The sequence below is a fragment of the Chrysochloris asiatica genome, unplaced genomic scaffold (assembly GCF_000296735.1).
Source record: "Chrysochloris asiatica unplaced genomic scaffold, ChrAsi1.0 scaffold00050, whole genome shotgun sequence".
In the NCBI taxonomy this organism is placed as follows: domain Eukaryota; kingdom Metazoa; phylum Chordata; class Mammalia; order Afrosoricida; family Chrysochloridae; genus Chrysochloris; species Chrysochloris asiatica.
The window spans coordinates 3916999-3941902 of NW_006408568.1; the positions used below are offsets into that span (position 1 = coordinate 3916999).

At 38.9% G+C, this 24904-nt stretch overlaps 2 protein-coding genes across 2 annotated transcripts in view; one reads left to right on the forward strand and one right to left on the reverse strand.

Moving 5' to 3' along the window:
• Positions 1-12364, forward strand: part of AKAP3 (A kinase (PRKA) anchor protein 3) — a 35559-nt gene extending 23195 nt beyond the window's left edge. The window contains exon 3 of the mRNA XM_006862674.1: positions 12209-12364. Coding sequence (XP_006862736.1) covers positions 12209-12364 — 156 coding nt within the window. The remainder of the gene's footprint in view (positions 1-12208) is intronic.
• Positions 12365-14397: 2033 nt separating this feature from the next.
• The window catches only part of DYRK4 (dual-specificity tyrosine-(Y)-phosphorylation regulated kinase 4), a 73304-nt gene continuing 62797 nt past the window's right edge, over positions 14398-24904 (reverse strand). The window contains exons 14-15 of the mRNA XM_006862767.1: positions 15199-15374; positions 14398-14639 (exon numbers count right to left, since the gene is read on the reverse strand). Of these exons, the coding sequence (XP_006862829.1) occupies positions 14398-14639; positions 15199-15374 (418 nt within the window). The remainder of the gene's footprint in view (positions 14640-15198; positions 15375-24904) is intronic.

Sequence of the window (24904 nt, forward strand, 5' to 3'; positions counted from 1 at the left end):
CTGTAAAGATTTGTTCCCTCTTTTGAGCTACTGCATCCATAGGTGTAGGTGAAGTTCATCAAATTGTATCAGATTACTCTTTTTTTTCCTCTTCTTTTTTCTTCTAGTTGAGTTCTGATCATTGAAGTCAGGTCATTGAAGTCAGATTAAGTAGGTATTATCTGCAAGTGTGGGTGTTCTTGTGCATATGCTCTCTCTTCGTATCAACTGGACGCTTCACCCTCCAATCTAGTCCTCTGTGGCTGTGTCACTGATTCTAGACCAAAGAGTCCCCAGGTCTTGCCACACTGCTGGCCAACCAGGTCTCCACCCAGCTTCATAGGAGTCTATTGAACATTGTAGGGCTTAGCTCAATGCTTCATTGCTGTTTTTCCCTCACTTCCCCTTGTCAGTGAGGAACATGGTCACCAATCAGAGCATGTATTCCCATTGAGTATTAGTCTTGGAAAGGTGTTTGCTCTGAGGGGACACTTGCCTTTATGTCTCCTGCGTGAGCTCCCCAGTTGTATTTTGAGTGCCTTCCAACTTGAGGGACTCATGTCTGGCACTGTAGCTGGCAATATTCTGGTGCTCTTCATCATGTTTCAGTATTCAGTATTCTAGTGTGATCTGACATTCCAGTTTGTGGACCATCTGCTAAACTGATACATACTAGTACTTCCCTTTGCCTGCATGCTGAGAATTTCCTTTGCTCTTTTGTGTTCTTCTGATTTTCTGAATCGCATTTGTCTTTCTTGGTTTGTCCTCTCATTTGATAGAGCATATTCTTCAGTAACTTCCTATGAAAGCAGGTATTAAGCACAGTTTTGGGTTCTTCAAATCCCTACCTGATAGGACTGCTTGGCTGTGTATAATATTCTGTTGTTAAGTGCTGTTGTGTTGGTTCCAACTCAAAGCAACCCTGTATAGGGTTTCCAATGAGTAGCTGATGGGGTTGAACCACTGACCTTTTGGTTAGCAGTCCAGTGCTTATCCTACAGTGTCATACCAGGACTCCACAGTATTCAAGAACAACTTAATCTTCTGATGAAATATTAATGGCAAAGTCCTACAGTCTTCTAACTTCCAGGTTGCTGGTGAAAACTCCAATATCATTCTGATTCCCAGTCAATCCTTTGTATGTGAACTGGCTACTATCACTGTCCCAAAACATTTATAACCTCTTCTTTATCCCTGTAGTTCTGAAACTTCATCATTAGGTGCTTTTGTGTGTGGATTTTTTTTTTTTTTTTCATTTGCTCTGTGAAGATTGTTTCTATTTAATCTAAAAAATTTGTGGTCTTCAGTCTTGTGCCACATTTTCTTTATTTTGTTGTTGTTATTAAGTGTCATGGTGTCATTTCCAAGTTATAGTGACCCTGTTTAGTGTTTGTGTGGCTTTAAATCTTTTGTGGGAGCAGAAAAGCTCATCTTTCTCCCATAGAACAGTTGGTGGACTTGAACTGCTGACCTTGTTGTTTGCAGTCCAGTTCTTAGCCTACAATTTCTTTATATTATTTATTTGATAATACCTCCTTTAATGTTTTTCTTCTCTTTCTGAAATGTATGTATTTAGTCTTGGGTTGAACTTCTTTTTTATTTTAGTCATTTTTCCCCTAATTTTCATCTCTTTATGTTTTTGTTTTAAGAAAAATAAGTTGTCATTTTCTTCCAACCCATCTGCTGAATGATTGATTTTACTTTTGATTATCATAATTTCAATTTTTAATACCTCTTTCATGTTCTCCCATCATACTGAAAGCCCTGTTTTATTTTGATAATCTCTTCTGTGAAATGCATTGCCTTTCCTTGTTGGTTTGGTGTTTTTTGAGCTTCATACTTTCTTTTGCATTTGTATGTGTGGTGATGGTGATTCTTAGTTATTGTTCATATTTAAGGGTGAGGTACAAAAAATTCTTTGGAAAAATTATATGGAGAGTGGAGTTTACTGACTGGTAGGATACTCTGTATAGTGCTTGAGGCCAATAAGCTGCCTTTGTCATCAGAGAATCCTCAAGTATGACTTTTATCTAGTTCCTTTCAGTTGCTCTATTCCTAGACACCACCACTCTTCTGTCATTTTGTCACACTGTGGTAACTTCGCTGTTGCTGTGATGCCATCTGTATTTTAAATACCAGCAGGGTCACCTATAGTGGACTAGTTGCAGTGAAGTTTCCAGACTAAGACAGACTAGGAGAGGTAGACCATTTCTGATTGGTTAACCACTGAAAACCTTATAAATGGCAGCAGAACATTGTCAAATATAGTGCCAAAAGATGAACTCATGTTGGAAGGCACTCAAAATATGACTGGGGAAGACCTGCCTCCTCAAAGTAGAGTTGATCATAATGATGTGAATATAGCAAAGCTTTGATAGTCTTCATTTGCTCATGGGACACAACCCAAAATGGCAAGAAACAGTTGCAAACATCCATTAGTGATCGAATGTGGTGTGTACAAGGTATGAATGTAGGAAAATTGGAAGGTGTCAAAAATTAAATATAACACATAAAAATTTATATCATCCTAGGTATTAGTGAGTTGAAAATGAAAGATATCAGCCATTTTGAGTCAGACAATCAGTTTACTACACCAGGAATGTCAAATGCAAGAGGAATGGATCCTATTCATCATCAAAAACAACATTTAAAAATATATCTTGCAGCACAATGCTGTTTGTGACAGGGTAGGATTCTTATACTTACCAGGAAACCCAGTTAATAACACTGTTATTCCAACTTATGCACCACCCAGTAAAGCTGGTTATCATAAAATTAACAAATTCTACCAGTCTTTAATCTGAAATGGATCAAACATGCAACAAACACGCATTGACAATTACTGGCGATTGGAATGTGAAATTGAAAACTTAAAGAAGAATGTGAACGTTGAAAGCAAAACAAAAAAAAAGATTATTTAGAAAATATTGCTTTGGTTGTAGAAATGATGCTAGAGATCCCATGAAAGTCCAGTGACTGACTTCTTGCAGATAGCTTTTTTCAACAACATAAAAGGTGACTATAAACTTGGACCTCATCAGAGGGAATACATAGGAATCAAACTGACTACACCTTTGGAAGAGACTGTGGAAAAGCTCCATATCATCAGCCCAAACAAGGCCAGGGCAGACTGTGGAGCAGACCATCAATTGTTCATATGGAAGTTCAGGCTGAAGATTAAGAAAATGAAAACAATCCACACAAATCAAAATATGACCTTGAATATATCTCATCTGAATTTAGAAACCATATCAATAACATTGATATATTAGATACTAATGACCGAAGACCAGAGATTTGTGGGATAACATCAACAACATAGTACAGGAACACAGCAAAAGGTTATTAAAAAGACAAGAAAGAAAGAATACACAAAAATGTATCAAAAGAGACTCTAAAACTTGCTCTCCAGTGCGGGGATGTTTAATAGTGAAGGTTTTGGGTCACTTTGGCGAAACCAGGATTTTCAGTGGTTTAGCTGTTAAAATGTAGCTATCTTGTCCATGATGTTATTGTTGTTGTTACTATTGCTAGGTGCAATAGAGTCGTTACCAACTCATAGTGACACTATGCACAACGGAACAAAACACTGCCTGGTCCTCTACCAACCTCACAATCATTGCTACATTTCAGCATACTATGACTGTCACTGTGCCAGTCCATCTAGTTGAGGGTCTTCCTCTTTTTCTTCAGCCTACCACAGGAGTCCTGGTGTGGCGCTGTGGGCTAATGCATCAGACTGCAAAGTCATTTGAACTGCAAGGTTGGTGGTTCAAGCTCACCTGTTGCTCCTTGGAAACCCTATTCAGGGTCACTATGGGTCGGAATCGACTCAATGGCACTTAACAACAACAACAATCACTTTACCAGACATAATATTCTTCTCCTGATAATATGTCCAAAGTATTATCTTCCAAGGAGCCTTCTAGCTGTACTTTTTCCAACACAGATTGATTGGTTCTTTTGGCAGTCCGTGGTATTTGTAATATTCTCCTCCAACACCGTAACTCGAATGCATCAATTCTTCTATGGCCTTCTTTATTCACTGTCCAACTTTCACATGCATATGAGGTTATTGAAAATACCATGGCTTGGGTCAGGTGCACCTTTGTCCTCAAGCTGACATCTCTGCTCTTCAACACTTTAAAGAGGTCTTGTGCAGCAGATTTGCCTAATGCAATACGTCATTTAATTTCTTGGCTGCTGCACCCATGAGTGTTGATGGTTGATCTGAGCAAAATGAAGTCTGACAACTTCAATCATTTCTTCATTTATATGGATGTTGTTTATTGGTCCAGTGGTGAGGATTTTTGTTTTCTTTACATTGAGATGCCACCCATACTAAAGACCAAAGGCTGTGGTCTTTGATCTTCATCAGTAAGTATTTTAAATCCTCTTCACTTTTAGCAAGCAAGATTGTATCATCAGCATATCGCAGGTTGTTAATGAGTCTTCCTCCAATCTTGATGCCATGTTTTTCTTCATATAATCAGCTTCTCGGATTATGTGCTCAGCATACAGATTGAATAAGTATGATGATAGAATACAACCTTAGTGCACATCTTTCCTAATTTTAAATCAACTAGTATTCCTTTGTTCTGTTCAAATATGCTTCTTGTTCTATGTACAGGTTCCACATGAGTACAATCAAGTGTTCCGGAATACACATTCTCCGCAATGTTGTCAATAGCTTGTCATGATACACACAGTCAAAAGTCTGTGCATAGTCAGTAAAGCACAAGTAAACATCTTTCTGGTATTCTCTACTTTCAGTTGAGATCCATCTGACATCAGCAATGACATCCCTCATTGCACATCCTCATTTGAATACAGCTTGAACCTCTAGCTGTTCTCTGTCAATGTACTTTTTTTAAAAAAATATTTTATTGTGAATTATGTGATAGTTTACATGGGAGAATGTTAGCTTTACATTCATCCTATCGTATATTGTTTCATTGCCATGATTACAGTCCCCTCCATGCATCATCAACCAACCAAAGGGTACACCCTGTAAGCCTGCCCCTTGGTTGTCAGCACACAGCCCCTCTCCCTCTCTGGATCTAGAGTCCCCAGCCGCTCTATCTCTCCATGTCATCGTCTCTGCCTCCATCTCTGGCTTCACTGTTTCTCTGGGTAGGTTCCTGCACTCTGCTCTTCTCCCTTCATGGTCCCAGGGACCTCTGCTCCTGGACTACAAAGTCAACCACTCCCCTCCTTTTGCTATAAAACGTCTACCTTTACATTTCTACCCTCACAGTCAGTCCTGATAACAGTTATTCACTATTGCACCACAAGAGTCTTATCCCCATCTCCTTTCATCAGCCCCAGCCAGACAGGTTGGATACCACTCAATGGAGATTCTACCCTCCTCCGCGCCCTCTGGATCTAGGCTTCCTCTTGAAAGCTTGTAAGCCAGTCATTTCTTGCCTTTGTAGCCCCCCCACCCATTTTGGCTAGCCAACGTCCAAGTTGCCCATCCCTGTCTACTGTGTGCACCGAGGTGGTGGGAATGATCCTTGTAAAGATTTGTTCCTTCTTTTGAGCTACTGCATCTATAGGTGTAGGTCAAGTTCATCAAATTATATCAGATTACTCTTTTTTTCCTCTTCTTTCTTCTTCTAGTTGAGTTCTTATCATCCAACCATTGAAGTCAGCTCAAGTGGGTATTATCTGCAAGTGTGGGGGTTCTTGGGCATATGCCCTCTCTTCTTATCAGCTGGATGTTTCACTCTCCACTCTAGTCCTCTGTGGCTATGCCACTGACTCTGGGCCCAGGAGTCCCCAGGTCTTGCCATACTGCTGGCCAACCAGGTCTCAACCCGGGTTCACAGGAGTCTATTGAACATGGTAGGATTTAGCTCACAACTTCATTGCTGTTTTTCCCTCACTTCCCCTTATCGGTGACCCACATGGTCACCAGTCAGACCGCATGCCGCATCCCTTGAGTCTTAGTCTTGGAAGGGGGTTTGCCCTGAGGGGACCTGACCACTTGCCTTGATGTCTCCTGGGCTCTGTCAGTGTACTTTTGCAGCCATTTTAGCAAGATTTTGTTTCTATGAGGTATTAATGATATTGTCCAATGATTTCACATTCTGTTGGGTCACCTCTCTTTGGAATTGACACAAATATAGATCTCTTCCCAGTTTGCCTGATAGTTGTCTTCTAAATTTCTTGGGATAGCAGTACCTTCCAGTGCTTCATCTGTTTGATGAAAGATTTCAATTTGTATTCCATCAATTCCCAGTTGCCAATGCCCCCCTGAACCTTGGACTTCTTTCAGTATCATTGGTTCTTGATCACATGATACCTCTTGAAATGATTGAACATCGACCATTTATTTTTAGTACAGTAACTGTGAATTCCTTCCATCTTTTTTTGATGCTTTCTGCATCATTTAATACTTTGCTCAAAGAATTCTTCAATATTTCAAGTCAAGGCTTAAATTTTTCTTTAGTTCCCTCAGCTTGAGAAATGCTGAGCATGTTCTTCCTTTTTGGTTTTCTAACTCTAGGTCTTTGCACATTTTGTTATATTCTTGAATTTGTCTTCTTGAGCTGCTCTTTAAAAATTTTCTATTTAGCTCTTTACCTCCTCAATTTTTCTATTTGCTTTAGCATCTCTATGTGGGAGCACTAGTTTCAGAGTCTCTTCTGACATCCACTCTGGTCTTTTCCTTCTTTCTTGTCTTCTTAATGACCTTTTCCTTTCTTCCTTCATATGATGTCATCCTTCAACTCCTCTGATGTTAGGTCTTTAACATCAAATCCATTCTGCATATGATCTCTCAATTCAGGTGGCATATGTTCAGGGTCGTATTTTAGTTCTCATGGACTTGTTTTAATTTTTTTCAGTTTCAGCCTGAACTTTCATATGAGCAATTGACAGTCTGGCTCATAGCAACCCTATGTATGGTTTCCGAGGAGCAGTTTATGAGTTTGAACCATTGACCTTGTGGTTCAAATGGACCTTATGGTCAAGTGCTTATCTACAGCGCCACACCAGGGATCCATTCCATTGTTCTAAGAGCAGAGTAAATCAGGGAGCTAGAGAGTTCCCCTGTTCAGTATGCACACTTTTCAATAGAACCCTCTTCTTTCTTTGTCTCTCCTACCTGCAGTGCCTAGATCACAAGTCTAGATGCTGTTTCCATTTCTAGAGAGAATAAAGTGCATTCATCTGGATTAGGGGAGGAGTTTGGTGGGCACCATCGGGCTATGCAGCATTAGGAGACACAGAATTTGAATCCTTTATATACAGACTTTTAAGCAACCCCTGCTTTCCATCCCCCACATTTTCAGCCTAGTACTGTATCCATCTTGTCTAGGACCAGTTTCTTCTAAAACCCCGGCCTTTCCAACACTCTGTAATGTGTGAGTCAGCTTCCTTCTTGTCATTATCCCTCTGTGGACACTTACATTGTAGCATACTTCTCAGATAAATTATCCCTTTTCCATCCACTTCCTAGCTTTCATAAATCAGTGTGTGCAAGGGCATACAATATCTTTTTTAGTATTGTTTTATTGAGGCCCCCATCATGGAAAAGAGATCAACCAGTGTATCCTGAGTATAGGTAAAAGTCTCAAATATCAACTTTTTTTTTGACTCATTTATTTGTATCCTGTCTTGTTAAAAAAAAAATTTTTTTGAGGTAAATAAAGATGAATAAAACATGCCTTCAAATTTATCCAGTAGCATGAATCAAAGACCTTGTTTGAACAAAGAAGCGGAAATGTTGACTGCATCATTCTTGGAGATTTAAACTAGCTGTAAAACTACAGAGGAAAGGGCAAAGCAGCAGCTGATATAGGACTAGAAGAAGGCTAGCTTCCCAGTCATATCACTTGAAGTTCAGTTTATGACCACTTCCTCCAAACATCAGATAAGATTTATGTAGCAATGTGTTCTATGACCCCCTCTGAACTCATCTCTACTCCAGTTTATGTTGTACCATTCATCTATGTCACACCCATAAAACAGATTCCATAGACTTCCATCATCTCTACACATTGTAAGGATAATGTGTAAAAGTCCTCTGATAATAAGATTCTACATGCATGGTAGTTATCATACAAGGCCATCCCAGGACATGGCATTTGTGTGCTTCTTGGCTAGGTGGATATAAGTGCATAATGGAGGTGTACCAGAGACTTCTATGAAGGATAGAATAAACTAGAAGAGATGATGATGTAGCCAGATGGTGCTAAAAACTGCTTCACGCACTTATGTTGTTGTTCTTGTTGTTATTGTTAGGTGCTGTTGAGACGGTTCTGACTCATAGCGACACTGTGCACAACAGAGCAAAACTCTGCCTGGCCCTGAGCCATCCTCACAACCATTGTTATGTTTGAGCCCATTCCTGCTACCACTGTGTCAATCTATCTTGTTGTAGGCCTTCCTCTTTTTTACTGATTCTCCACTTTACCAAGCATGATGTCCCTCTTCAGGGACTGGTCCCTCCTGATGGTATGTCCAAAGTATGAGAGACTAAGTCTGGCCATCCTGATGTCTAAAGAGCATTCTGGTTGCACTAATTCTAACACAAATTTATTTTTCTGGCCACTCATGGTACTTTTAATATTCTTCTCCAACACTGTAACTCTTATTCACTGTCCAACTTTCTTATTCACTATTCTTATTCACTGTCCAACTTTCACATGCATATGTTGTTGTTGTTGTTAAGTGCCATCGAGTCCGTTCAGACCCATAGCGACCCGGTCTAGGGTTTCCAAGGAGCAGCTGATGAGCTTGAACCACCGACCTTGAAGTTCAAATGGCTTTGCAGTCTGGCGCATTAACCCACAGCACCACACCAGGACTCCTCATGCATATAAATAACATCACGATAAATGGAGAAAATACTGAAGTTGTCAAAGACTTCATTTTACTTGTACCCACTATCAACACTCATGGAAGCAGCAGTCAAAAAATTAAACAACCTATTGCATTAGGCAAAACTGCTGCACAAGATGTCTTTAAAGTGTTCAAGAGTAAAGATATCAGTTTGAAGACTAAGGTGCGCCTGACCCAATCCTTGGTATTTTCAGTAGTCTCATATACTTAGTCCTCAAAGTGATATCTTTATTTATTGGTCTAGTGATGAGGGTTTTTGTTTTCTTTACATTGAGGTGCAACCTATATTGAAAGCTGTGGTCTTTGATTTTCATCAGTAAGTATTTTAAGTCTCTTAGCTTTCAGCAAGCAAGGTTGTATCATCTGCATATCACAGGTTGTTAATGAGTCTTCTTCCAATCCTAATGCCACTTTCTTCATATAATCCTGTGTCTCAGATTATTTGCTCAGCATACAGATTGAATAAATATGATGAAAGAATAAAATCCTGGCATGCATCTTCCTGATTTTTAACCCATTCAGTATCCCCTTGTTCAAATGCCTCTTGGTTCTTGTACAGGTTCCTCATGAGCACAATTAAGTGTCCTGGAATACCCATACTTTGTAATGTTATCCATAGCTTGTCTTGATCCACATTGTCAGCCTTGGACCTCTTCCTTCAATAACACTGACTCTTGATCATATGCTACCTCTTGAAATGGTTGAACATCAACCATTCCTTTTTGGTACTGTGACTTTTCCTTCCATCTTGTTTGGATGCTTTCTGTATCATTCAATATTATACCCATTGTTGTTGTTGTTAAGTATTGTCAAGTCAGGTACCAATCCATAGTGACCCTGTATAGGGTTTCCAAGGAGCAGCTGGTAAACTTGAACCGCAGGCCTCCTGGCTCAAGTAGACTCTGCACCCCAGTGAATTAACTAACAGTGCCACACCAGGAGTCCACAGAATCCTTAGTATTTCAAGTTGAGGCTTGAATTTTTTCTTCATTTCTTTAAAAATGAAAATGCTGAACATGTTCTTCCTTTGGTTTTCTAACTCTAGGTCTTTGCACATTTCATTATAATACTTGACTTTTTCTCCTCGAGCTGCTCTTTGAATTTTTCTGTTCAACTCTTTTACCTCCTCATTTCTTCCATTTTAGCATCTCTACATTGGAGAGTAAGCTTCAGAGTCTTTTCTGACATCCAGTTTGGACTTTTCCTTCTTTTTTGTCTTCTTAAAGAACTTTTACTTTCTTCCTATATGATGTTCTTGATATCATCCCACAATTTTTTTGGTCTTTGGACATTAGTATCTACTGCATCAAGTCTGTTCTTGAGATTATTTCTAAATTCAGGTGGGATATGTTCAAGGTCATATTTAGACTTGTTTTAATTTTCTTCAGCTTCAGCCTGAACTTGAATTTGCACAACTGATGGTCTGTTACACAGTCTGCCCCTGGCCTTGTTTTGATAGATGATATGGGACTTTTCCACCATCTCGTCTCATAGATATAGTCAATTTGATTTCTGTGTATTTCATATAGTGAGGTCCATGTGTTTAGTTGTCTTTTATATATTTTTTTTAAAAAGGTATTTTTAATGAATAAGTCATTGGTCTTACAAAATTCTATCATGCAATCTCCAGCAACATTTCTGTTACTGAGGCCATATTTTCCAACTACTGATCCTTCCTCTTTGTTTCCAGCCTTTGTATTCCAATCACCAGTAATTATCAATATATCTTGATTGCATGTTTGATCAGTTTCAGACTGAAGAAGTTAATAGACTTAAGTGAGTAGAATTCTTCAATTTCATCACCACCAGCTTTAGTGATTGGTGTGTAAATTTGAGTAATAGTGATAATAACTGGTCGTTCTTGTAGACGTATGGATATTATCCTATCACAGCATTATGCTTCAAGATATATCTTGAAATTTTCCTTTTGAAGATAAATAAGATGCCATTCCCCTTCAATTTGTCATTACTGGCATAATTAACCATAAGATTTTCAGATTTAATTTGACCATTCCCAAGAGAGCTAGACCTAAAGGTAACTGGGTTTTCCTCTGCCTTCCAGTGCTCCTCTTCCCATACAGTTTGCATAACATGTGTTCGGATTCCTGTCATTACAACTTCTCATTGAATACTTGGCCATATTATAGAGGCAATGCCATTCTCAAATAATTTAGTTACATTAAAACATAACTAGCAATAAAATCAGTCAATAAGCCAGCATCTTAAAGTATTTGGATACTACTCTAATGATGCTAGGTTTTCACAGGCAGAAATGTATTTGGAAAATAGAAGACATTGGTCTGAATATGTACTGACCCTCAGACCTGGTCTTCACAGAAATTTCATCATGCTCTTGGAAAGGCACAGTTGTGCACGCACATGCACACATGCACATGCACACAGTTTCTTGTATGGAAATGTCCCCTTCTGATAAAGCTCCTGATATTTGACATGTTTGTTTGTCTTTGACTTTTTCTCATAAAAGTTCAGGAGTACAATGCACAAAATAAAATATGATTACCTGAGATAGCTTGATCTTAGGTCCTGGAAGAATGGTGTAATGCATTATGTTCATATTAGAATGACTGATTTGATTCATTCTTCATTATTTTGTATATAGAAAGAGAAATGAGCATAGGGTTCAGAGATCTGGGTATGGATTTCAGCTCTGCTAATTACCAGCAGGGTGGTACTGATAAATCTCTTCATCTCTCTAGGCAACATTTTCAAGGAAGTTCAAATGACTTCTGAGGTATCTTCTAGGCTTCTCTGGCCTATGGGGCATGAAAGGCCACATCTACTTTTTCCATTGGATATTTTCTCTTTTGCCCTTGTTCATCATAAAACAATGATGTTGTTAAGTGCCGTCAAGTCGGTTCTGACTCATAGTGACCCTGTATAAGGTTTCCAAGGAGCAGCTGGTGGGTTTGAACTGCCAACTTCATGGTTAACTGTCAAGTGCTTATCCTACAATGTCACACAAGGACTCCGAGACAATGATATAAGCTGTTTTATGAGTTCAGTGAGATTGGCACTCTAGAATTCTGAGAAAGCATGAACATGACTAACCATACACCTTCTAGAAGCAGAGCATTATAGGGAAAAACACTGGAAGATTAAGATCTTAATGGGAATTCACATTTTCCGTAGTATGGACAGGTGGGCATTGACATCTTTTCCTTAAATTGAGGGTGATATTGCCAACAGGCCAGCAAACATGACAGTTAAGGAAGTCTTCTCAACATCTGAGGCCCCCTCCCTGTTCCCCCTGCCCCCTAGGCCCCAGCTGTCATTCTCCAGAGTCTGCCTGGCCTATTTATGCTCAACCTTGGCAGGATATATCTAGTCCCTCCACTGCTGTTCTCTTTCCTCTCCACAGCTACTTCAGCTCTCGGCGACCGCTGTGGACAAAGGACGCAGCGTGGGTGAGGTCCTGCAGTCAGTGCTGCGCTATGAGAAGGAGCGACAGCTAGACGAGGCGGTGGGAAATGTGACACGGCTGCAGCTGCTGGACTGGCTGATGGTGAACCTGTAACGGGCGCCCACTCACGGCACTAGAACCCAGCCCTGGGCCCCTGCCTGCTTTCTCACCTCCACAGCTTCCCTCTCCACATTCTCAGAGCATTCATATTATCTTCATACCACTCACATGAAACACATGCCATCTTATGCTAATCACTGGATTTTGCAGATTTTCATGTCCATGCGAGCAAGGACACAAAATAAAATTTTAAAAATTACAATTAAAGGGCTGGCTCAAAGTCTTTGGTTTTGGTTTTTTGTTATTTGTTTTTGTGTTGTTTTTTTAAAAATTTACCTTTGAAAAAAAGTTGAACCTTAGATTTCCTTAAAGCTTCCCACATTGTCCAAAGGGACGACAAGGCAAGGAAATTTTAGGAAAGAAAAATCCAGTCAGATGAAGAGCAGAGGTAAAACAGTGCTGGACTGAGTGCAGTCCCAGGTCATTCAAACTGTTGCTATGCCCATCTCTGTCCATTTGCAGCAACTCTCCTTTGAAGTATGCTCTCAAAATAAGGTGGCACAATTCATCTGTAATTCATTCAGCCTTTTATAAACACAAAAATGCTTTATAATATCAAACCTAAGTCCTTCTCACCATAATATCAAGGACTTGGAGGTGCAAAATGAGAACCCACCTCCAACGTATCCATGGCTGAAAATAGTTGGTGTCAAAGTATGAAAAGTCCACAAGACCTGAGTTCTTCCTAGTGCTGTACCTTTCTAGCTATAGGACCTTGGCCAGGTCCCTGGATAAGTCACCTGTTCTGACCTAACATCTAGATCACCCCACTGCAGAAAGTTTCCATTCTAAGCCTGACCTTGCTGTGGAATCTCATAGCATTCCATTTTTCATCCTACTTCTCTGGGTCTTTTTGGAGGGAGTTGTCTACTCAACTTGTTAGCTCCTTTTGTATATTTATCTTTCCCAGAACTTACTCTTGATCTTCTGCTAGTCTCACTCTGTATCATCTGCCCTAGGTGAGCTCATCCAAACCCAGTTACCTAGCATCACCCATAATGGAATTTATTCCGCTACTAAACTGAAAACTATAAAGACAACTGTATTTCCCATGTTGTGTATGATGTTATGATCTTAAGTTTCATGTCTAAGTGTATACTATGATTGCAATCATATAAATCATGTCTAAGTGTATACTATGATTGCAATCATATAAATCATGTAGGTGTAATTAAAGATTATAATTGATAAATAAGGATTTGAAGGGAAATGAATAAATGGAAATGGTTAGGTTTGGGGAGGTAGACAAATGAGCATAGTCACTAATTAATCAAGTTCCCTTCCTTTGGAAAGCATCTGTGTGGTCCTAGAAGAGCATCATTCATGTTGCAGCCACCACCACCACCGCTATAATGTCTTGTGACCCAATCAGATGATCCCAGTCTCTCAGTGACTGGTTCAGTTATAGGCATATGATCTATGCCTATGCCAGACAGCCATTTCTGGGACCCTGGCTGCCTTCAAGGAAGACTACATCTTTTGAAAGTATGTTGGTGGGTATCCATTCTGGGAAAGGCCATCATCAAAGTTAACCATAAAGAGAAGCAAATTTATATTGCTTGAATTCTTAAGATTCTGCTGTGCCTGAAACAATATCCATCCCTCCTGACTTTCCAGTTACATAAATCCCTTTGTCGCTTAAACTAATTTGAATTCAACTTGTCATTTTCAGACAAGACCCCTGACTGACAAAAGGTAACAGTCTTGAAAGAAGGAAAATCTATTTATAGCTCCATTAATGATGCTATAACATTAAGTATAAAAACCATTATTATTAAACTAGCAATAACATTGAGTATAAAAACCACTCGTTTTATCTGGTTTGGGGGCAGAGAGAAAGAATGAAGGCACAGGACATTCTTCTTCATCCCTCATAAGAGGAATCATGTCAATTGAATAGCTTTGTTTTCTTTTTTAAACAAACCTTTATGTCTTAAAAAACAACAATCTGAAGTATTGTACAATATAAATGCTGTCTCTAATACAAATCACTGATGGAAAAGAACAGGGTGCGCCCTCAGCAAAGATCATACAATGGGTGGTAAAATATTTGTGTTCTTGGGGGAGGAGTTCTTGCTTTGATCTCCTGTGGAGGTCAGGGACTGTTCTGTCTCAACTGCCTCTGACTTTCTAGTAGCTTCTGCTAGATGAGGCAGCTGTACATCAACACCATGCTGCAGAGAGCCCTGCTGATCACCTGCATTTGGAACTGGCTTCAAAGTGGCTCCATCTCTTCTTTTGTCTGTAGACTCTTCTTTGGTGATTTCATCTGCCCATGGAGAGAGAGAGAAAGAACAGGTTGTATGTAAATATGAACTTCATTGTCCATTAGGCAGTCACGGGTTTTGGAAATCCTGGTGGTGGTAATGATACATGTATTTTTTAATTGTCATTGAGTCAATTCCTACTCATAGCAACCCAATAGGACAGGGGGAGTGGCCCTATAGGTTTCCAAGAATATAATCTTTACAGAAGCAGACTGTCACATCGTTTTCCCATGGAGTGGTTGGTGGATTCAAACTGTCAATCTTTGGGTTAGCAGTTAAGTACTTAACCACTGCACCACCAGGGCTTATTTGGGAATTAGAAGATAGGAGTAAATTGAACATCCTAAGGATAATGGGCAAAAAGATAGGAGAAACCTGCTAGAGGCAAAAATCCTGAAGGAGGAAAATCCTGTAGGCAGGAAAGAAATGGAAGTCTGTAGTGGCGTAGCCCAAATAACTGGACCACCAAGATCCAGTTCGGGGAAATTGACATGCAAATCTTTCAGCGATGCCTAGGGCCCTGACCTTTGGGAATGGGACTGGCTTTTGGAGGAACTGTACCTTTTTGGGCCAAGAGGTGATGCCCCTGAACCTTGTTCTTCTTTTCCTCCGAGGGGAAACTGAGACTGAGCTTCCTCAGGGTCTGAGTCCTAGGTTGGGGTTTGAAACTCCGTGACTCATGAATCCAAGCATGCTTAAGGGCCTGATCAGGAGTCATGCGAAGAGAAGGCTCCCATCTACACATCAACAGAACCCAGCACTGGTTATTGTTTTATTTTCTTTTTTAGTATTAAAACACTTAAGAACCTAATCTTGTTTTCATTTAACAAGAACTCAAAATTCCACTACTCAGTTGTCAGCTTGCCCTATTGTGCTAGTTTATATGTTGCTGTGATACCACCAGTATAACTACCAGAAGGATCACCCATGCTGGACAGGTTTCAATGGGGCTTCCAGACTAAGTCAGATCAGTTAGAAAAGGAGGCAGACTTCTAAATGGCTAGCCACTGAAAAACCTCATGAACAACAGCAAAACATTGTCTGATACAGTGCTGGAAGATGAACCCTCAGCAAAACATTGTCTAAAACAGTGCCGGCACTATATCAGTTTGGAAGGTCCTCACAATACAAAGGGGAGAACTACCACCTCAAAACAGAATTAACCATAATAACATTATGGAGCAAACCTTTGGGACATTCATTTGTTGATGGTGTACAATTTAAAATGTGGAGAACATTCTGCAAATATTCATTAGTAGTCAGAATGTCCTAGGAAAATTGGAACTTGTTAAAAAAGAAATGGAACAAAAAGATCTGCATCCTAGGCATTAGTGAGCTAAAACAGACAGATACTATTGTGAATTAGATAATCATATGGTTTACTGTGCCATGAAAGAAAAAATGAAGAGAAATTGTGTCACATTCATCATCTAAAAGAATTTCAAGATCTATCTTTACATTGCTGTTTGTGACAGGATAATATCCATATGCTCACAAGGAAGACCCCAGTTCATATCACTATTATTCAAATTTACGAACCAACTAATAAATGATGATGAAATTGAAGAATTCTACCAACTTCTTCAATGCAAAGTATTATGATGAAATGTGCAAAGACCTGGAGTTAGAAAACCAAAAGGGAAGGACCTGCTCAGCATTTCTCAAGCTGAAAGAACTGAAATAAAAATGAAAGCCTCAACTTGCAATATTGAAGAACTCTATGAGCAAAATAGTGAATGATGCAGAAAGCATCAAAAGAAGATGTAAGGAATATACAGAGTCACTGTACCAAAAGAAATAGTCGACTTTCAGGCATTTCAAGACGTAGCATAAGATCAAGAACCGATGGTACTGAAGAAAAAAGTCCAAGCTGCACTGAAGGCACTGGTAGAAAACAAGGTTCCAGGAACTGACAGAATACAAATTGAAATCTTTTGGCAAATTGAGGCACTCATTCATCTATGCCAAGAAATTTGGAAGACTGATTTGAAGAGATCCATATTTGTACCTACTCCAAAGAAAGGTGACCCTACATTATGTGGAAATCATCATTAATATCACATGCAAATAAAATTTTACTTAAGATAATTTTAAAAACTATTGCAGCAGTCCATTGGCAGGCAGTTGCCAAAAATTCAAGTCAGATTCAAAAGAGGATGTAGAAGGCGGGCTATCATTGCTGACATAGGATGGATTTTGGCTGAAAGCAGAGAATATCAGATAGATGTTTACTTGTGTTTTATTGAATATGCAAAGGCTTTGACAGCATGGATCATGAAAAACTATGGATAATATTTCAGTGAACAAGTAATTGTGTTCATGAAGACCCTGTATACAGACTAAGAGGCAATCATTAGAACAGAACAAGTAGATACTGAATGTTTTAAAATCAGGAAAGGTGTGTACTAGGGCTATAGCCTTTCTCCATACTTATTCAATCTGTATGCTGAGCAAATAATCAGGGAAGCTGGATTAAAAGAAGACGAATGTGGCATCAGGACTGAAGGAAGACTTCAACCTTGCTTCCTGGAAGTGAAGAGGATTTAAAATACTCATGAAGATCAAAGACAACAGCCTTTAGTATGGATTGCACCTCAGTGTAAAAAAACAAAAATCCTCACAACTGGACCAATAAATAACATCGTGATAAATAGAGACAACCTTGAAATTTTCAAACACTTCATTTTGCATGGATCCACAATCAACATTCATGGAAGCAACAGTCAAGAAATCAAAGGATGAATTGTATTTGGCAAATTTGCGACAAAAGGCCTCTTTACAGTGTTACACCACAAAGGTTTCAGTTGTAGGACTAAGGTGCGCTTGACCCAAGTGATGGATATTTCCCATTGCCTCATATGCATGTGAAAATTCTACAATTTTCCAAATAAGAATAGATGCATTTGAATCATGGTGTTGGCGGAGAATATTAAAGTACCTTGGGTTGCAAGAACAAACAAATGTGTCTTGGAAAAAGGGCAGCCAAATGCTCCTTAGAAGCCATGGGGGGTGCGGACATAGTATCAGGAGGGACCAATTCCTGAAGAAGAATATCATGCTTGGTAAAAGGAAGGTTCAGCAAAAAATAGGAAGACCCCCAAACAGATGGATTGAGACAGTAACAACAACATGGGCTCCAGTATAACAATTGTGAGGATGGCGTGAGATCAGAGTGTTTCATTCTGTTATGCATAAGATTACTGAGTCAGAACAAACTCAATAGCACCTAACAACAACCACAACCAACTTCTTCAGTCTGAAATTGATGAAACATACAATCAAGATGCATTGATAATTACTGGTGATTGGAACATGAACATTTGAAACAAAAAGGAAGAATCAGTGGTATGAAAATATGGCATTAGTGATAAAAAACAAACATGCTGGAGATCACATGATATACTTTTTTAAAATTTTTATTAGGAATTGAACGAAGGTTTACAGACAAGAGCATCAGTTTTACATTCAACAAATCATTGTTGTTGTTATGTGCCATCGAGTCTGTTCCAACCCATAGTGACCCTGTATAGTGTTTCCAAGGAGCAGCTGGTGAGCTTGAACCACCGACCTTGCTGTTCAAACAGCTTTGCTGTCTGGTGCATTAACCCCCAGCGCCACACCAGGATTGACCTTGTTTAATCTCAGTGATTGCAATCCCTTCCCTGCAACAACACTTATTCCACTTCCTCCTATGGTTCCTATTTCCATTCCACCCTCCTTTTCATCCCTTCTCAACTCTGTCCTTAGGTAAATGTTGCTCTTTTGATTTCGAATAACTGACCTTTCCATGGTGAGCAGACCATTTTCTGGAGTGGTTGAACCATTAACATTCTCACCAGCAATGTAGGAGGGTCCCAGTTTCTCCAGACATTTGCCAGCATTTGTTGTTTTCTGTTTTTTATTTAAAACTTTGCTACCAATGCGATGGTGAGATGATGTTTCATTGTTGTTTTGATTTGCATCTCTCTAATGACCAATGATTATGAACATTTCTTCATATTTTTTTGGTTGCCTGAATGTCTTCTTTGGTGAACTATCTGTTCCTATCCCATGCCCTTTTTTTTAACTGGGCTGTTTGTCCTTTTTTTGTAGTGGTGGTGTAGTTTTATACAAATTTTATATATTAGCCCCTTGTCTGATATGTTGTTCTAAAACTTTTTTTCCCAATCTGTGGACTCCCTTTTTATTCTATTGGCAAAATCTTTTGATGCACATTAAGTGTCTAGTTTTTAAGAGGTCCCAGGCATCTATTTTTCCTTCTATTCTTTGTATGTTTTTTGTAATGTTTGACTGTGTACTTACAGCTTGTATTAGAGTACCTAAGTTTGTCCTCTTTTTTTCCATTGATGATCTTTATGGTTTTAGGTTACATTTAGGTCTTTAATCCATGTTGAATTTGGTTTTGCATATGGTGTGAGATATGGGTCTTGTTTCATTCTTCTACAAATGCATTTCCAGTTTTTCAAGCACTATTTGTTGATGAGATTACCTCTTCTCCATTTAATGCATTTTGGTCCTTTGTCAAATATCAGCTAACTGTATGTGGATGGATTTATGATTTACTTCTGTGTTCTGAATTCTGTTCCATTGACCACTGTGGCTGTTTAGTAAAATTTGAGATCAGGAGTAAGAGACCTCCAACTTTGTTCTTCTCTTTAAGCAGCGCTTTGCTTATCTGAGGTCTCTTTATTTTCCATATAAAGTTCATAGTTATTTTTTCCATCTTTTAAAAGAACGACGTTGGAATCTAGATTAGAATTGTATTATACCTATAGATTGCTTTGGATAGTGTTGGCATTTTCACAATATTAAATCTTCCTATTCATGATCATGGTATATTCTTCAATTTTTGTAAATCTATTTTGGATTCCTGTTGCAGTGTTCTGTAGTGTTCTTTGTATAGATCTTTTCTCTGGTTATATTTATTCCCGAGCATTTTGTCATTTGGATGTCTATTGTAAATGGTATTATTTTCCTAATTTCCTTTTCAGCGCTGTCTTTATTAGTATAAAGGAATCTGGTTTGTTTTTGTACATTGATCTTGTAGCATGCCACTTGGCTGAATCTTTCTTTGAGTTCCAATAATTTTCTTGATTACTTTTTGGGATTTTTCTATGTATAGGATCATATCACCTGCAAATATAGAGAGTTTTGCTTCTTCTTTGCCAATTTAGATCCCTTTAATTCCCCTTACCTGTCTTATAGTTCTGGCTAAGACTTCCAACACAATATTGAATAGAGTGGTGATAAAGGGCATCCTTGTATGGTTGCTGTTTGCAAAGGGAATGCTTTCAGTTTCTGTCCATTGAGAGTTATGTTGGCTGTTGGATTTGTATGTTGTTGTTGTTAAGTGTCATTGAGTTGGTTCCAACTCATAGCGACCCTGTATAGGGTTTCCAAGGAGCACCTGGTGGGTTTGAACTGTTGATCTTGTGGTTCACAGTCCAGTGCTGATCCTACAGCACACCAGGAGTCCATTGGATTTGGATATATCCTCTTAAGTCTGTTAAGACATTTTTCTTATGTTCCTACTATGTTGAATACTTTTACCCAGAATGGATGTTGGATTTTGTGAAATGCCTTTTCTGTATCAGTCAATGAAGAGGACTTAAAATATTTACTGATGAAGATTAAAGAGCACAGCCTTAAGTATGGAGTGCATCTCAATGTAAAGAAAACAAAAATCTTCACCACTGGACCAATAAACAACATTCTTATCAGCAGAGAAAAGATTGAAGTTGTCAAGGACTTCTTCTTGGATCAACTATCAACACTCACGGAAGCAGCAGTCAAGAAATCAAATGATGTATTGCATTAGGCAAATCAGCTGCACAAGACCTTTGTAAAGTGTTGAAGAGCAAAGATGTCAGCTTGAGGACTAAGGTGCGCCTGACCCAAGCCATGGTATTTTCAATAACCTCATATGCATGCGAAAGCTGGACAGTGAATAAGACTGTAGAAGAATTGATGCTTTTGAGTTATGGTGTTGGAGGAGAATATTGAAAGTGCCATGGGCTGCCAAAAGAACCAACAGATCTGCGTTGGAAGAAGTGCAGCCAGAGTGTGCTCCTTAGAGGCCAAGATGGTCAAACTTCATCTCTCATACTTCAGACATATTGTCAGGAGGGACAAGTCGCTGGAGAAGGATATCATGTTTGGTAAGGTGGAGGGTCAGAGGAAAAGAGGAAGACCCCCAACGAGATAGATTGGCAAAGTGGTAGCATCAATGGACTCAAGTATGGCAACAATTGTGAGGTTGGCCCAGGATCGGGCAGTGTTTCATTCTGCTGTGCATAAGGTCGCTATGGGTCGGAACTGACTTGATGGCACCTACCAGCAACAACAATATGATCATATGCTTCTTTTCATTTTTTAAATTTATATGGTGGGTTTCTAATATTGAACTTTCTATCTCTGGTAGTGTAGTGGTTAAGAATCGGGCTTCTAACCTCATGGTCAGCAGTCGAAACTACCAGCTGTTCTGCGGGAGAAAGATGAGGGTTTCTACTCCCGTAAAGATTTACAGCCTCGGAAACCCTGTACAGGGTCACTATGAGTCAGAACTGACTCCACGGCACATAACAACAGCAAATACATCCCTGGTATGAATTCCACTTGGTTGTAATGTAATATATTTTTTTTGATATGTTGTTTAATTCTATTAGCTAGGACTTTGTTGAGAATTTTTGCATCTATGTTCATGAGGGATATTGGTCTATAATTTTCTATTTTAAGATATCTGTGTCTGGCTTCTCTGAATGTTTGGTAAAATTCATCAGTAAAACCAACCATCTGGACCTGGACTTTCTTATGTTGGGAGTTTTTAAACTGTCTAATTTCTTTTGTTCTATATATTTTATTCAAGCTTTCTATTTCACTCTGTTAGTTTAGGTAGGCCATATTTTTCTAAACATGTATCAATTGCGTCTAGATTTTTAAATTCACTGGAATACAATTCTTCATAGTATTGTTATTATCCTTTTTATTTCTGTTGGTTTTGTTATGACATCACCAATATCATTTCTATGTGTGTTATTTGCATCTCATCCCTCGTTTTTTCGGTTATATTTGCCAGTTGATTGTCAATTTTCTTAATCCTTTCAAATAACCAACTGCTTGTCTTATTGATTCTTTCTATTGTTTTTTTATTTTCTAATTTTTTATTTCTACTCTAATCTTTATTATTTCTTTTATTCTGGTGATTGTAAGCTTACTTTATTGGTCTTTTTCTAGTTGTTGGAGATATGATGTTAATGTGTTGATTTTGGTTCTTTCTTCTTTTTTTAGATGTGTATGTTTATTGCTATAAATTGCCCTCTAAGCACTGCTTTTGTGGTGCCCTAAAGGTTTTGGTATGCTGTTTTTGTTCCCATCTGATTCAAGGAATGTAATTTAGTTTTTTATTTGTTCTATTACCCAGTAGCTTTTAAGCAGGGTGTTAATTCTGTTTTCATGTATTTGATTGTGTTTCCTTGATCTTCCTATTGTTGATTTCTAATTTTATAGCCTTGTGATCTGAGAAGATGGTTTGTAGTATTCTGATATATTAGAATTAATCTTCTGGATTTCTGTTTGCACACTTGTATCATCTCCAATCCTTTATCTATTTTGTTTGACTATTCCTGCAGCACTTTTCTGAACTGTTTCTTGTTTTCCTTAACCAATAATTTGGAAGTACCTAAATATCATTCTCCTGAATTCTTTTTCAGGTAGTTCCAATGCTGTTTTTCCTCAAAAACATTTTCTAGCTCTACATCTTGGTCATTTGTTTGAGCTACTCTAGCTTGTTTCTTCGTGTGAACAGAAATTGTCTGCTACTCTTGAGACAGACATTGTGGTGTTGTTGTATTTGTATTAAGTTGATGAATGTATGTTGGTGTATTCTTAGACACTCACCAACTGCCTCCTGGTAGATATGATCAGATGAGCTTATGAACCAGTTGTTGTTCATGCAGTTCAGTTCAGGGTGGATTTAGCTGATGTTTATTGAGGTCATTGATTTGGTGTGTAGCAGCTAGTATTGGCTCTTGCTCAATTGGTGGGGTTGTAGAGAGTACAGATGTGGCTGGACTGTATAGCCACAGTTGTTGTCTCTTGTCGGGTGAGGCAAGAAGACAAAACACACACAGAAGAGAGTACGAAAACAAAGCAGCAAACTGTGAAAAAAAAAAAAAATAGTAACAACAACACACACACAAAAGAACTGATAGACTTTTTTTCTAAAAATAAGCAATATGCCTCTTGCCTTAAAGCTGCCAGAAAGTTCATGATGGCCATGCTGTGCCACGCCAATCCACACAGATCACAAATCTCTCTTTCTTTTTTTCTTTACCCCATGCATCCATTAAGCTGTGTCTCCTAGGGAGAGCTAATCCAGGGCTGGCCAGGGCCAAGTTTGCAGATTTGGAGCAGAGCCTGCCCAAGAGGGTTTATTGTAAATAGCTCCTCCCTCCTAGAGTGGGGCTCACAACCTCAGAACTCATTTCCATGTGGCTCTGACAGAATGAGAGGAGGAGTTTCCCTGGGGGTGTATGCTGGTGAAGCTCGGCCTCACCTCTGGTTATTATAGGAGTATGGGGAACAAGGAAAAAAATAAAAAATTGTACCTTTGTCTCTGTGAGCCACTAGGTAGGTTTCTGCAATGCAAACATGTTTTCTTATTGCTGAAGTCGCTCCCAAATGCTCGAGATGGCTGCAGCAGTTTGGTCAGTTACCACAGATCAGCAGTCACCTCTTTTTCTGCCACATGTGCTCAGCTCTCTCTCTTAGTAAACATCCGTTCCCTTCTCTATCACTTAATCTGAAGCCCACAGTTCTAGGATTATCATATGCATCTGTCTCATTTGGTCTTTTATATCTTTGTTGTAGAGTGTCCAGACAGATTTTCTACCTAGTCCACCATTTTGCCCCATACCTCCAGAAAAATCCATATGATAGTCTTATGCAAGACCAATGAGTTATTGATTGCAAATATCCTTTTTCAAAAACATAGAAGGTGAGTATACATATGGATCTCACCAGATGGAATACAAAGGAATTAAATTTATCACATCTGTGGGAAGAGACGGTGGAAAAGCTCCATATCATCAGCCAAAACAAGTCCAGGGGCAGACTGTGGAACAGACCATCAATTGCTCATATGCAAGTTCAGGCTGAAGCTGAAGAAAACTAAAATAAGACCATTTTAGTCTTGAACATTTGGCCTTGAACATATCCAGCTGAATTTAGAGACCATCTCAAGAACAGATTAGATGCATTACACACTAATAATTGAGGACCATAAGAGTTATGGATGACATCAAGATCATAAATGAGAAAGCAAAAGGTCATTAAAAAGACAGGAAAGAAAAGTAAAGACCAAAGTGGAAGTCAGAAGGGACTCTGAAACTTGCTCTTGAACTTAGAGAAGTGACTGGAAGAAATGATTAAGAGCTGAACAGAAATTTTCAAAGGACAGCCTGAGAACACACAAAAAAAGCATTATAATGAACAGTGTGACAAGCTGGAGTTAGAAATCTGAAAGGAAGAGCAGGCTCAGCATTTCTCAAACTGAAAGAAAAATTCAAGCCTCGACTTTCTATATTGAAGGATCCTATGGGCAAAATATTGAATGATGCAGAATGCATCAAGAAAAGATGGAAGGAATACACAATCACTGTACCAAAAAGAATTAGCTGATGTTCACACACTAAAGAGGTCCCATACGATCAAGAACTAATGATATGAAGGAAGAAGTCTAAGCTGAACTTAAGGCATTGGGAAAAAAATAAGACTCCAGAAGTTGATGGAATACAAATTAAAATGTTTCAACAAACTTATGCAGTGCTTCAGCACAAAGGGACTCACTCAGTAATCTATGCCAAGACAGTTACCAGGCCAACTAATGGGAGGAGATCCATTTTTGTGTCCATTCCAAATAAAGGTGTCCCAATAGAATGTGGAAATCATCAAACAACATCATTAATAGTACATGCAAGTAAAAATGCTGTTGAAGATCATTCAGAAGCAATTACAACAGTATATCAATTGTTTGCTGCCCTAAATTCAAGCTGAATTCAGAAAAGGATGTGGAACGAGGGATATCATTGCTGGCATCAGATGAAATTTGGCTGAAAGCAGAGAGTACCAGAAAGATGTTTACTGGTGCTTTATTGACTATGCAAAAGCTTTCCCTTATGTAGACCATAACAAGTTATGGATAACATTGAGAAGAATGGGTATTCCAGAACACAGTGCTCATCAGGTGCCTGTACATCACGCAAGAAGC